At 48.1% G+C, this 14,545-nt stretch overlaps 1 protein-coding gene across 7 annotated transcripts in view; it reads right to left on the reverse strand.

Moving 5' to 3' along the window:
* TAOK3 (TAO kinase 3) overlaps nt 1-14,545 on the reverse strand; it is an 83,320-nt gene that overhangs the window by 6,364 nt on the left and 62,411 nt on the right. For all 7 annotated transcript variants that reach the window (XM_082774476.1, XM_082774470.1, XM_082774471.1 and 4 more), the window contains 4 exons: nt 10,366-10,500; nt 3,038-3,274; nt 2,302-2,430; nt 765-968 (listed from right to left, as the gene is read on the reverse strand). In XM_082774476.1, the coding sequence (XP_082630602.1) occupies nt 765-968; nt 2,302-2,430; nt 3,038-3,274; nt 10,366-10,500 (705 nt within the window). The remainder of the gene's footprint in view (nt 1-764; nt 969-2,301; nt 2,431-3,037; nt 3,275-10,365; nt 10,501-14,545) is intronic.

Here is a 14,545-nt window from a genome sequence, read left to right on the forward strand (position 1 = left end):
AAAATAACATTCCATGAAGAATTCAGATCCTACAGTGATGACCACAGAAAAATACCTAGAAGTAATAATTATTTTTGCAACGTGGTATTTGACTACATGCAGCCCATAAAGCGAGGGTTAATAAAAAATGAGGAGAAGCCAGACGTTAAACAGCTGCTCCTTAAACTGCCACCCCTTCTGGGCACGTTGAGCACTGGTTTGAGTGGAGCCCAATGGCAAAACCAACTTCTGATTATTTGCAGATGCTCAGAGCACAGACACAACAGGACTGAATTTTTGGTATTAACATTTGTAGCATTTTGGTCTGCAACCTCCATATTGTTCTGTTAAGGTTATTACTGTTTCACTACACCAATTTTAACTGCGTGGGTTTCCTTCTGCCAACAAGCACAACTCCTCACCTGATGTCCTTTCAGCCATCCCATCCTACAGGCGGCCCTGATGCTTACTACCATGGCAAAAACTGCCCCACGTTGTGAAAGCAGCCCAACAGGCTCCCCCCAAAAAATCTAAAAGCCCACATAGTATTTCCTTCTGCGAGCCAGTCTTGCCACCCTCCTCCTTCAATAAATAAAAGCAGCCATGTGCCAGCTACATTTCTGTATGGAAAACGGGTTCCCAAAACACTTTTCCTACATTTTTCTCTGTTCTGTTTGACAACTTAAAATATGAAGATCTAGTATCATGCAGCTAGCAAACTTTTACAGACATGAAGCTAGAACAGTTAAGGAAATGTCTGGAAAAAGAACTGAAGAGTGCCATACTTCCCGAATGTTCTGCTGTTCCATCTCGTGCCTCTTGATCATCGTTTTTCTCTTGAAGAAACGGCAGTTTTTGTCGTAGAAGAGTCTCTGCTGGCTGAGAAGATGGGCCTCCTCTTCAGCCTGCGTGTGCTGCAGGTTCTCTTTGTGTTTGGATATTCTTTCCTGCTTCTCTTTCTTCGGTGTGCTGTGGTCCTCATTCATTTCCTGCATGCATACAGAGTCAAAAAAACAAGACTCTCCTTAGGATCACTGCGACATGGGACTTGGAGGACCTTCTGTTGCTGGCTACTCCTCTGCCATTCCGTTCACAGAAGGACACCAAAATGAGCAGGCACAAGGGGAACGAGACTCATCCCCCTGCCATGCCCAGCCCTACTGCTTCCAGAGCTGCATTAACACACCAAGAGGAGCAGGAAGAAATGGCAATTATGCACAAATGCCTCAAGGCTGAACACTGCAGCAAGGAAAAGACAGAAAACACCACTGCAGGGGAGGCTCTGGCCATCCAGAAAAGAGAATGGGTCAAAATCCTTGGCTCCCTTCCTAGCTCTGCACCTGTTTTACAAAGGAGTCCAGCTTGTGCTTAAGTTTCCTTTACTTCAACTCATGCTCAAGTCTGTTGAATCAGATCCTCTGTGGAGCTCTTTACTGTCCATTCTGTCCCCTCTACATTCATCATAACAGCAAAGGATTTTTCTACCTGGTGGGATGATGTACTTAAATAACGTAGTTTGGGATAGATATAGGCTATGCACTGAAGTTACTTATTTCACAGAATGGTTCAGGTTGGAAGGGACCTTAAAAATCATCTAGTTGCAACCCCCTGCAATGGGCACCTCCCACCACGCCAGGCTGCCCCCAGCCCAATCCAGCCTGGCCTTGAGCATTTCCAGGGATGGGGCATCCACAGCTTCTCTGGGCAACCTATGCTAGGGCCTCACCTCCCTCATAGGAAATAATTTCTTCCTTATATCTAATCTAAATCTGTCCTCTTTAAGTATAAAACCACCACCCCTATCACTGCACTCCCTGACAAAGAGTCCCACCCCCCAGCTCCCCTGTAGCCCCCTTTAAGTACTGGCAGGCTGTTGGAAGGTCTCTCCCTGGAGCCTTCTCTTCTCCAGGCTGAACAACCCCAAATCCCTCAGCCTGCCTTTTTTCTACTTCATGTAAGTGATCCCTGGGTTTTTAATCAAGTGACGTGTACCTCTGTTCTGCTTGCTTATGGCTTGAGGGGAAAAACAAATGATGGAAAGGGGGAAGAAGAGTGCTCTATGAACTCCCATTTCCCCTCATCACCCTTGCTTTCAAAGATTCTGCTCTACAGCAACCCACAAAGGCTCCTCCAGCATCCCTAATTCTAGAAATGCTGCCAGATGATCCCAGTTCCTGAAACTTTACTAGCTGGGAATCTAAATTTGCTTCCAAGTATGACAGCATCCCTTAAACCCTTGGGCTGGCTCAGGTTAATCAAAAAGAAAGTCTAGTTCATGTTCATGCCACACCCCGTTCAGCCCCCAAAACGATGGCTTCTTGCCTCTTTAATCTTTTCCTTGCAAAGCTTGTATTGTTTCTTCTGACTTTCTAAAAAGGTCGCCAGGTCTTTCTTCTGCTGAGCCAAAATCTGTTGCTGGAATTTCTTTTCATCTGCTGCAGCCGTCTTTGCCTGCAAGTCACAGAGAAAGGAAAAAGAACAGGGGTGAAGGAGCAGGTACTGAATCCAGCATAAATTGGTCTTCTTTTGGGCATTTTTTTTGTCTGTCATTCTCCCATCCTATGCCAGACACAGTCATGAGCGTTTGGCCAAATGCAAGCTGCTTGCACAGGAAGAAACCATAATGCCCACGTACATTTAAGAGCTTCCTCTTTCTGTCTCTTCACCGAAACCACCCCAGAGGGCAGAAGCCCACTAATTACCATGTAATTAACGTACCAATTTCTGAACAGGCTGAGTGACAGCAGAAGGACGGGTTACAGCACCACGAGCTTTGTCACAGCCTCAATAACACACCTCAGCCACGAGGCAGAAGCCTCCCCAAGGTGCCCCCAAAGTTTGTCGGTCACTTTCCACAGCTACAGCATCAGTGGGTGCCAGTGGAGCGCCCGTCACCCAGAGGGTCAGCTCGTGGCTGTGCAGTTCCTTCACAAATCTGCAGCTCCAGGCAGTGACCATGGGTTTAAGCAGCACTTCCACTGCCCTTTCCCTGAGAGCTGGTACAAACCTCTCCCTCTCAAGCTTCTCGTACGCCTAGGGAGCCTGTATGTGTACCCACCTCTTTCTCCATCACAGCCACTTGCTTCTTGGCCAGCTTCTCCAGCTCAATGGACGAGTTGTTGGCATGCGTCTCCACCTCCTTCTGCAGCTTGAGGCGGTGCTCATCCATCTCGGCCTTCAACTTGTTTTCCAGGGCGATCAGCTGCTTCTGGTGCTGGCGCCGCATCCGCTTATATCCTGACATCTGTTCCCGCAACTCGTTCTCCTGCTCATGCTCATGGATCTGCCTTGTAACCTGATGGCAGGGAAAGGGAAAGAACTGCTAGGTGGCCGCCTTCGCTGCCCCATTCACTGCTTACCTGTAAAGCAGGCCGCGCTCTGCTGTGCTCTTAGGAGTCAACTTCCAGGGAATGATTGCTGTTTGGGGTTTCACAGGGTGCTGCTGTTTAATATCACAAACCAGGACAAAAGGTTTCTCCCTCCTCGTTCTTCCCTCCCATATTTTCCTGACAACTCCACGTTCATTTTCAGTAACACAGCAGAAAACGTCACGTTATGAACAGAGGAACCAGTGGGTTACTACCCATCAATACAGGAAACACCAGAGGAGATCTGGAAATGCAGGTGGCTGCTGTGCAACCTTCTTCAAACACAGGGCTCAAATCCTGAAGGTTACGTGGGCTTACAAGGTGGCATCCACTTTGAGAAACTCCCCGTTCCTGGAAGCACCAGTTCAGTCCCTCAATACCTATTTCCTGCACCTCCTTCAAAATTTCTTCTTGAAATGCAAGAAGACAGCAGACTGAGCTCATTCCCTACCAGAACTGAAAGTTTTCTAACAAGGGAACACTGTTCTGGAACTGTGTGCTCTTAACGAGACTGATCAGATGGTCTAAGCAGATTTTAAACCCCGCTCAGCTGAAACAAACTCACAGGTTCCACATCATTTCCATGCCTAAGTACAGCCATGTGAAAAGAGGGAAAAAAACACCCAGTAAGTTGTGCCAAAATTTTTCAGAAGAAAACTTGAATGGGAATGCTTCCATTTCAAAAGATGTAAAGTGTCCAAGACCAATTTTTGAATTATTATTTTTTTTTAATTAAGAATACAGTCCCAGGAACTTCACATATAGAAGATGAGCAGATCTTCTAGCCTAGATCTTTCAGCCTTGGGAGCGAAAAGCCTTTCGCACACACGTAGAGCTGCAGTCTGACTCCAGAAGAGGGGACATCTCCCCTCACACTAACCATGAGCAGCAGAGCTGAGCCCTTTGCAGGGGATTACAGAAGCTTCATGAACCAACAGTCCTTCCCTTCCTGCAGCCTGCAAGAGCCCGGCCTGGCTGAGGAATTCCTCCAGAGGCAGCCAGGGGGAAGAAGTTGGCACCTGCTCCAGCACTGCCACCATTCGGAGGTCACATTTTGGGGACCTTTAAGGTGAGTTCAGGCTTAGGATGCACCTGAAGACCTTCATTGTGCTGACATACAAATCATGTCCTCCTTGCACGAGGAATTTTGGGATGTTATTTTGAAATCGTCGTGATTGAATACACGCTGACACCTCAGCCACCAGTGTAAGGAGGAAGCCTGCCTTCATATGGTCAGGGCTGGGTACTGAAACCCACCTCAGCCAGGCATCAGAACACGTGGGGATGTGGGAATGATTGCTGAAACACAAAGCTGGTACTAGGGGGGGTTCTGCTATAGCTTAGAAAAGCTGGGGAGATCTGGTAACAGCAGGAAGCAGTGCAGGATCTGCCCAATTGCACCGTGTTTCAGGCCCTGCCTGGTTGCAAAGAGCAGAGCACTGTACGGGGCACGCTCAGCACCAAGAATTTGGCAGGACACGGCAAACAGCAAGAACATAAGAAACACAGATCTAAAAATCCACTACCAACCTTGCCAGTCTTCCCTTTGCCCTCATCTCTAAAAAACAGAAGCAGCATTTCATTCCTGAAGACCAGGGAGAAGAAGGGCAGCAGGGAGCAGAAAGGCAGCAGACTTTGTGGACGTTTTATGGATCTGATGTCTGCACTCAGCATGCTCATGCTACAGAGTTAATTTATCACCGTAATCTCTAATTAATACCAACACTCTTCAGAACTCTGGCCTCGAAGATGAGGTCCACAAACAGTGATCTCGAAGACAGCAAGGGTGAAGTTGAAAGAGATTGGAATAAGCTGCTGGATGTGACCAGCTCGGTACCAGAGAGGCACTTCAGACTAAATATGTCAACACCTGGATGGTTACGGTTCTGAAGGTGAAGCCTGTGATGGGTGCACGGCCTCAGTGACCGTCTGAAAAACAAGATCTGGGCAAGTCTCAGGAATCACCTCCCTAGCGTTCTTAGACAAAGGCACTTTGAACTTTAAGAAGCGTTTTGCAAATGTAATCCCACAGATAACAATGGGGAAAGATTAAAACTGAATTGCTCACTGCAAAATTTCTTTTCCACGTAACCAGAAAATGTCAGGATCCTTTAAAGCAGAAAACTGTGGTTTCCTGAAGACCTACTTGAAGCACGTTGAATCAGTCATCAGCAGAACCAAAACTCGGCATAAAACAGAGCAGCCTTTATTAAGGCATGACATTTCCTCAGTTTCTTATCCCCCTGCATCTTTGGCATACACAGCGCTGAGACAGGCAGCTGCCTTTCCCAACCTACTCTCACAGGCAGTTCACTTGTCACAAAATCCAAACTTCCTCTTTTTCACTCTCCAAGATTTTGGCTTGACGTAAGGAAGCTGGGCTCACAACTTCTCTAAACTGCCAGTTCTTAGAGTTCCTTTTTAAAAAAAAAAAATAAATAAAATAATTATATATATATGTCGCTCTACCAAGACACTGAATGTTCTCCCAAGCGAGGGTTATTCTCACCTCTTGATAACTAACCAAAATACCAAGTCCTCGTTGCTGGGTGGTGGCAGAGGACTGAGCAAGACACCAGCAGCCCCTCACGATGAGAGAACCTCCTTGAGATAAGAAAGAACAAGTCAGTATTTTAGGGCAAGGATCTGTTTGGCAGCAGCCACATGAGTTGCTGAAGAGCACAAGCATCTGGAAAAACATGTCATTGCTTCAGCAGAAGAGGGTGCAGGGGAAGAGCCACCATGTGAACGCACCAGGTTTTGGTGTCACACTGTCCCGATGTCATTTTAATGGCCACAGCCAGAGAAGAGTGCTCACATGTACCCAGACATTTGGCTTCGCACACCCAGGATGAGATCATGTAATATTTTTGCTAGTATTTGGATTTCAAAGAGAACGCCAAGGCCTTCAGTAGGGTCCCTACTGCCTGATCTTTCTATGAAGTTTTACCCATTAGATCATCTCATTTGAAAGCTGCAAAAGCAGGTATCAAGGAAATATGTGAGGTGGTGGAGAGCTAAGGGGTTGAGTATGGAAGACACCCAGAAATGCAAACCAGTGCCTCTCTGCACGTATCTAAAAGAACACCTTTCACTGGAAAATGTTGATAGGTGCAGTCTTGTCAACACGCACAACCTGCAGCCTTCCTTTTCACTGCAGCTTTCTCAGCTCCAAGGCTTAGGTTCCTGGTTGTAACTTTTAATTTATGGATCACTGATAATCTGTGAAGTAAGATGGAGATGTGGCTGGCACCTGATCTCCTTTTCAGATACCGATTTTGAATACAACAGCAGAAATACGCAGAGTGTTTTCCTGTAGCACCGTTCCATGCTGTCCCAAGAGTGCCATAAGGAAAAATAAGAGGTGAAGAAGGTGGAACACACAATGGCCAAAGAACGTGGTGGTCCAGGAATGAGTGACTATTAAAACTGTTGCTTGAAATAAGACCAAAGGTAAGCACTTGTTTCAAAAAGCAAGAACACTCCTTCAGCTTTCTTAACCCCATTTGCCCTCTTTTTTTTTTTTTTTTTTTTTTTAAGCCTGTTATAAATAATATCAAAGCATCACTGAAAGAGTGGAGAGAGATATTCACAGCCCGTTCCTTTGTGGATAACCCATTTCACTATGTTATCTGAAAGCCTGCCCAGTTTCCTTATTATTCATGTGATGCTTTTGCAGAAAAACAGGGCAGGGGAACTGCACTTAAAATCTCTGGGACATCGGGAGCGCAGAGCTGTCTAGTGCAGCCCTCCTGTTTGCGGTCCCCTTCACTCGCTAAAGCTATTTGAGCTTGTTTTTAGGAAGAGACCAGACTTCCAAGCTGACAGAGCCCTTCAGAAAGCCTTTCCTCAGCCTGCAGTATCCTGATGTCAGGGTGAACATCAGGAACATGAGCACCCGAGACCCTGGATCTGGTCCAGGGGAAGCGACGTGCGCAGCCCACCGGCCCTGCACTCGGTGCCCCTCCTCCAGTGCTGCCCTCTTCTCTTGTCGCAGGTGGTGTCCAGCACATCCCTCAGCAGATGTTCTGACACCCAAATATCACCCCATAGCGTTAAATTTGGTGTCAGAACTCCCATTTTCTGGTAATTCAGGATGTTCTGCAATGCAGGCTATGTGGCTCTCAGCTGTGTAACCTTCCTGTGCCCAAAAGCAGTGCCCAGGTGCTGAGAAGCCAACTGATGGTCAGCAGCAGTGATCTAGGAGCTATCACATAGGATTATTTATTTTTTTAGATAACATTTGAAAGAATAAATTCACACAGATGAATAGTCTGGATTTCTGGTTTCACACTAACTTTCAGACATGTTTAGGTCATCCTCCCCCTATCAGCTACACACCAGACCTTGTCTTCCCCCCAGGTACTGGAACAGGAGACAAGGGGGCAGGTGTGACAGTTTTCCCTTGGCCATAGCAGGACCGGCAACGTGCCACCCACTGACACCCTCCAGTCACGCAGAGGTAACTGAATGCACAGGGGTTAAAAAAAGAAGAGTGTGACAGCCATGCCAGCACTTCAACCCCAAGGATGTATACTGGCATTCTTTGTGTTTGGGGGAAAAGGCTGAAATTTAGACTGTTTTCTAGATTTCCATTTTGGAAAATGCAGAGGTGAAAGATCATTAAAGAGAAAGCCCATCATAAAATTAACTGAAATTAACAGAAAATTAACTGAAATTAAAGTATTTTTCTTGTAAACAAACTGAAATTACTTCCCTACCCTGCAATCTCAGAACCTAAGGACACAGCAATGCCTCCTGTAACACCCAGGGGGTGTTTTGGGGAACTTCTCTCTTGTTGGGGAAGAGGATACGTACGCATGTGATGGGGAACAATGAAGTTTGTACATGACATGCTGTGTGCTCTTCCCCAGGCCCAGTGGCTAACACAATGAGACAAGGGTTGGGACTTCCCCGTGTCCCAGAAGGTGCCATGCATGTACTGCTGCGCTGGTGTGAACTCTAAGCCGTATCAGAGCGTGTTCCACAGAAAATCAGAAGCAGAAAAGTTCTCCAAAAAGCCCAGCATCTTCCTGGCCAGGTATCTTGTTAATCACTTGGTGATTGAAGCGGAGCAATTCAGGAAATCCAAGTGGCTAAGTAAGGCCTACACGGTCCCAGCCCCGCAGGGGACTGCCATGGGACTGAAAAGTGACCCTGGGACATCTGCTGCCTTCCCCAGAGCTCAGAGGACTGTGAAGACCTCGCTGTCCTTATCCTTGTGCCACCCTCTTTGACCAGCTCCCAAGGGGGCCTCACCGCACGATAACTTCACCCACCCAAGAAGCTCAGGGAGGACACGTCCGAGGAAGAGAAGAGCGATGGACTCTGCTGCCGAGGGCAGGACAGGAGGTGCAGCTTTCCATGGGGAGTAAGAGATCATGAGTACGTTTCAAACTGACAATGATCTAGGAATCAATTTACATACATGTTTGGATGATGGGATTTCAGCCATTTATCATTTCTTCCTTCCAGCCAACTTAACAGTATCCTACTTTTATTTGTTGAGTGCAGGCAACAGTGCTGGTGTTGTGCTGTATGCACACGCACAAAAGAGAAAAAATGTGCAAGGCAGAGGGTCTCCAGGAGACCAGAAGACCTCTAACGTGCTCATTTCTAGGTCAATTCTGAAATCAGGGAGAGGAGGATCCTGAAATCGGGGAGAGGAGGATGGGGAGCAGGGGACTCAGCCCCAGGGAGCAGTCAGGTGGTGTTACACAGAAATACCCCTGCAGAAGGTGGAACTCAGATGCCCTGCCCCAAATCTCAGCCTGCAAAGTGTCTGGTGACAGGTCTGAACGCCTCAGCGTCATTTCAGGATTTCACAGCAGCAGCAACCACCATACGGGAAGGTATTTGGCTGCTGGCACTGCCGCTGCTTTTCTGCTCGGCTGGCAACCTTTAGCTGTGGTCACACACACGCCGCTGCCTCTTGCACGCGGAGAGATCGAGCAGATCTGTGCAGGGGGATCAAGAAATGGTGGTGGTGAAGGCAAAAAATAAAAAAAAAAATTAAAAAAAATCATTCAGCCAGGGCAGAGCAAGAAGGGGAGGGCTGCTGTTGTAATTTCGGGGCTGGTCCAGGATGATGTCATGGCAGCAGGCAAGCGGCACGGTGCTTCCTAACGCTCCTGTCCATGTGACCTCCAACGCCGGGGGGCCCGAATCTTTCACTGACATGTCCATCCATCCATCCATCCATCTGTCCATCCATCCATCCACCCCGCTTCTCACCCCGCTCCCACGAGCGGGCCCCTCCGAAGGCTGCCGCCGGCCGCAGCCGCGCGGGTGCCGGGGAGGCGGCGCGGCCGCCAACTCTGGCGGCACACACCCCTCTCGCTACTACAAAGGCATCCTACAGCAATCACATTTGCAATAGTACAAATCTGGATGGATTCAGCCCATCCCCCTCCTCTTTGTAAGCCCACAGCCCCGCCGTGAGCCCTCGGCTCTTGCAACCCCGCGATCCCGCCCGGGGATCAGCCTGCAAAGCGCAGTCACAACACAGTTGTTTGAAATAAATGAATGAATGAATGGGAAAAATAATTAAAAAATAATAAAAAAAATCGGCAGCAGCTCATCCTGGAAACAGCAATCTTATTGTTTCAAAACCCATATGCATCTGCATTTCCACAGCATTTAACCGTATTTCACACAAGCACATAGACACTCTTAATGCACATGCAAACAAGCACATTTGTTAATAGCAGCAGCCCTAACAAAGGAGATAGGTGGAAGAGGAAAAAAAAAAAAATCTAAGACGATATTAGCTTCACCCACAAATGTGGCTTATTCCACATCGGCTGGAAAGATATGCAGTGTGAAAGCCCAGATATTACAGATACCCTACACCTTACATTTCACACACACGGCTAAAACATCATTCGGTGCAATATCTAGTTGCTATGCCAACAGATTAAAAAAAATTAAGAGAGAAAAAAATTTTTTCTTGACCCCTTCCCAGAGAGAGAGAGAGAAACAGAGAGACAGAGAGAGAGCAGGGGTGGGGGCTGCTTACCAAAGACGCTGATTTGATTGTGGCAAAGCGCTCTCGGTTCCGGTAGTGGAGGGCCTGATTCTGCACTGACTGGGTAGGCCGCACCTCAGGCCTGCGATCCCTGTGGCCCACCTCATCCCTTATAAATACATGATCCTGCAGAAATGGATAAAAACAAGGAGAAAGTCCAGCTGTGCTCTTTCCTCGGCGGCTGCCTGTCTCTCAGCCCTCTTTCTGCACAAGCACGGCTGTTTGAAATGCATAGTTTAGCTCTCTGCTAGCCCCTGCAGCTCCCACGGTACAAAATGAATAAGCAACACATTGCAGCTTCGGTTCGGCGTGTCAGCTGATCGCTAGCGGGATGCCTTCTGAATCCCTGGCAGATTTTTTTTTTTTTTTTTTTTTTTTAAACCTCCAGTATTACATACGTGCGGAAAAAAAAAAGACTCAGAAGCACAAAGCAATGCAGAGCGACCGGGCTCCTCAGAAAGGTTGGCTTAAAGCACTGCAACCGAGTAATCCCTTGAAAAACGTGACTTCCATGTCTAGCAAAGCCGCCGCTGCTGCCTTTTAACACCAGAGCAACATTTTGCCTCATTCCCTTGGCAGCCCGGCTCCTCTGTCCCGGCAGCGGGACCGGCGTCCCGGCTCGCTCCCTGCCGCCGCGCAGGATCGCCGCCGCCGCCACTCAGGGATCCTGCTTTCCAGTCATGATCCCGCACGCTTCTAGCACTTTCTCTCCACAGCCCACAAAGGATTTTTTTTTTTTTTTCCCTTTAAAGCAACAGCTCACGGGTTTCAGCACAAATGGTTTCTCATGCAGCCTTCCCCTGCTCGCTCGCTGGCAAAGGCGCGGCGAGCAGCGGCCGTGCTTCTGCCGAAGCGCCGCGGGCTGGGTGTGAGGACAGCAGAGCTCCTGGCGAGCCCACGGAGACCCCAACCAGCCACGCTCGTCAGAAGCACCATTGGGAACCTGCTAATTGAAGAGGTGGCCTCCAGAAGTCAGCACACCTGCAGACAGCTCCGACCACCGCCGGGTGCCTGCCGTGTCCCATGACGGGAGCTGATGGCCACGCACCCACCGCAGGGCTCCTGGCATGGCTTCGTGGCTGCCCTCCTCGAGCTCCTCCTGCTAACCACCACCAATTGTTCCTGAGTTTCATCAGGTCTGTGGCCGTCATGGACACAAACCAAAGGCTGTGGAAGTGAGGAACGCGTACGCTGAAGGCAAGCAGGAGAGGCCAAGCTTTGAGCCGAGCGCTGGCTATGGCAGCAGCGGATTGTGGGCCTGTGCAGAGGGTGTCTGCGGGCGAGCACGAGCACTTCGCCACCCTGTCACCACTCCAGACATCGGCCAGGTCAGAAAGACCCAGGATAAGAAACCAGCCAACGCACACCAACACTTCCACCACCACACCGCTGTCACGCTGCCGCGCCTCTCCCGTTCCCGCTGCTCATTTCCCCTCTGCTGTTCTCAGCGTTTGGCTTTTTCTGGGTTGGACCCGTGCCAATTTAACTTTCAATATCATTTTCTCTTCTCCCGTCCTTCATTTCGAGCCCTTGTGTCCCAGGCTCCCCTTTGCCTTTGCAGGGCTGGGCCGGGCTGAGACTGTCCCGGCACCCCCGCAGCTACCCGCAGGAGCCCCAGCGTGCCCAAACGATTAAAAAGGACAGTCTGCCAAACAAGTAGTGGGCCTACACTGAGTGTAATAAAATGCTGCCGTTTCTTTTTTACATTTGTCATCCCTATGTTGGGCTTTTCATTGCCCAAGCAGGGGGCAGCAGTGTTACAGAAGGGCAATTACCGGTGGTGGGGCTGATCTTACGTTTTCCATCCGTGCACGTTCACGTGGCAGACAGGGTGCTCCCAGACTTGCACGCTTTCCCAAAAAGAGTCTTAGATTCTAATAGTTGCACCAAAAATCCTGATTAAGCAGGTAAAATTCAGCAGCATCACTCAGATGACACACATGGGTCCATGGGAAGAGCACCACTCCCATGCCTTCTGTAGCTCCGCAGCACCCTCGCCTATCCGGCCAAATACACAAAGCCCACGTGAACAAACAAGGTTCCTAAGGTCTTCTAGAAACACCCCAGTCCTTCAATCACTTTCCTTCTCTCCGTTACCATACTAGGATGAATGTAAAATATTAAAAGCAGGCAAGAAGCAAACCACTCCTCAAACCAGCATGACTTGCCCAAGGTCAGCCCGTGGATGACAACCCAAATTCTGCTCTCCAGAGCCCCACCTTGGCTCCACCACACACCATCTTTTCATCCTCCTCACCAAACAGCAGGTTTTACAGTCCCTAGCACCAGAACATCATCTCAGGAACATCAACCTAATGCAGCAGCCATGCATTTTTAAGAGCAATGCTCACCGCCTGTTGTTAATGGTGTTTTCGTGTTATGCCACGGACGTTCTGAGCTGACTCCTTCCAGATAGCAGTAATTATTCTGATAATTTTCGTTTATAAAGAAAGATGTAGCTTGTTCCAATAAATGCTAGGGGGGAAAGAGATATTTCTGCAACAAAACTTCCTACATGAATAAAATACCTGCTCTTCTGAGGCAACTGAATGAGCAAGCCACAGAAGCAAACAAAACAACTCAGTAGGTAGATGGGAGTTGATTTTTTTCCTACTGATAAATCGATGAGAAATTTGCCTCAAATTTTAATCACAGCAAAACCGGGCAGACAGATCTATAAATCGTATTTCATAGTTCAGCACTGAACATTTGTTCAGCACATAGCAGCGTTGAACCTCTCGCATTAAGTGACCTAACAAAACACAGAGGAAGGAGTCCCATCGTCTTCCGTAACCAATTCACAACCTCCCCAACAGCCAACTGACCACACTGCACCAGCCTGAGGCAGAACCATCCAGTTTCACCTCGCCAGGAATATTCACCCGCGTGCTGCACCTCTGATGGTGCACACCAAATACCTTCATGAAGAGCAAGAGCAGCGCACAGAACTGCAGCAAACGCCCAACTTCTAAGAATTTAAAGGAAGCAGGGCGCCATTGTTCATGGTAAAACACTGGACTAAAACTCAATAATCTGCAGAGAGGTTGATGTATCAGGAGTCTTTCTAGAAAAGGCTTCATGACCTCCTTGACAGCTCCAGACAGTACGTAGGGTTTATCGCTGCCTGCGCATGCAAACCAAAACTCAAGCCTGTAAGTCATTACACCCAAATATCCTTTACATCTCCTAGAACCACCACCTTTCCCAAGTATGAATCATGACTCCTGACACGTAGGAGAGCTCCCATCGAAGAGCAGGGCAGAGGCAGCAGGAAGGCTGTGTGCTGACCGTGGCAGAAGTAGGCACCGGCGTGCACAGGTTAATTCAGTGGACTTGTGAAGTCACTCAAGTTCCAACAGATCTTAGAGAAGTCCATATTTATTACGGGCATTGGGCAGTTTGTGAGCATCCTCTTTTCATGCCTTTTGTTATAAACTAGATTTTAATCAGAGGATTCCCCTGGCAATGTTTTTATTCCCAAAGTTTCATCTTTAAGAGGTAAGGACCAGCAACAAGTCTGTACAGCAGAGCTGAACAAAACAATACCATACTGGCTTGTTGCTTTGATTAAATGAGACTTTTTTTTTTTCCCCTTACTACTATAAAGTCTCATGAAAATAAAGTAATCCCACACGGGAGCATTCCAAGTCCTACCGCTTGCTGTATTTGTTTCGGACAGCAGAACAGCGTTCCTGGAAGCCACTCGGGCTGACTCTTCACATCAGGCAGCGGCCTGAAGCACTGAAGGTTGGGAATTGTGTTTTGCACGTCCCCACAGACTTGTTCATCCTGAATTTTACAGTTGCACACAACGCTCTGGGGCCGTGGCGCAAAGAAATCAAAAGGTCTCTGACACTTGGAGCTCTGAGTCTTAAAAAATGTGAAGAGTTCAGGCAATTTAGCCATCCTGGTCATTTGCACAGTCTGGTACATCTGGAGGTTGTTAATTAACACATTTGTGGAATACCATAATTTTACACAACACTCTGATTTGACCTGTGTCAAAACAATCTAGTAGATGACCCCGTGTCCACATAACGCAGACAGCTGGCTAATTATGTTCATCTGTATTTTCTTTTTAGCCTTTAAAGGCTGATGAAATGCAAAACAACAGCTAAATTTAAACTTGAACCCCCAGGTTCTTTTACTTTTGTTTGTGATTAGGCTCCAG

The sequence above is a fragment of the Aythya marila genome (assembly GCF_965140915.1).
Source record: "Aythya marila genome assembly, chromosome: 17".
Taxonomy (NCBI): domain Eukaryota; kingdom Metazoa; phylum Chordata; class Aves; order Anseriformes; family Anatidae; genus Aythya; species Aythya marila.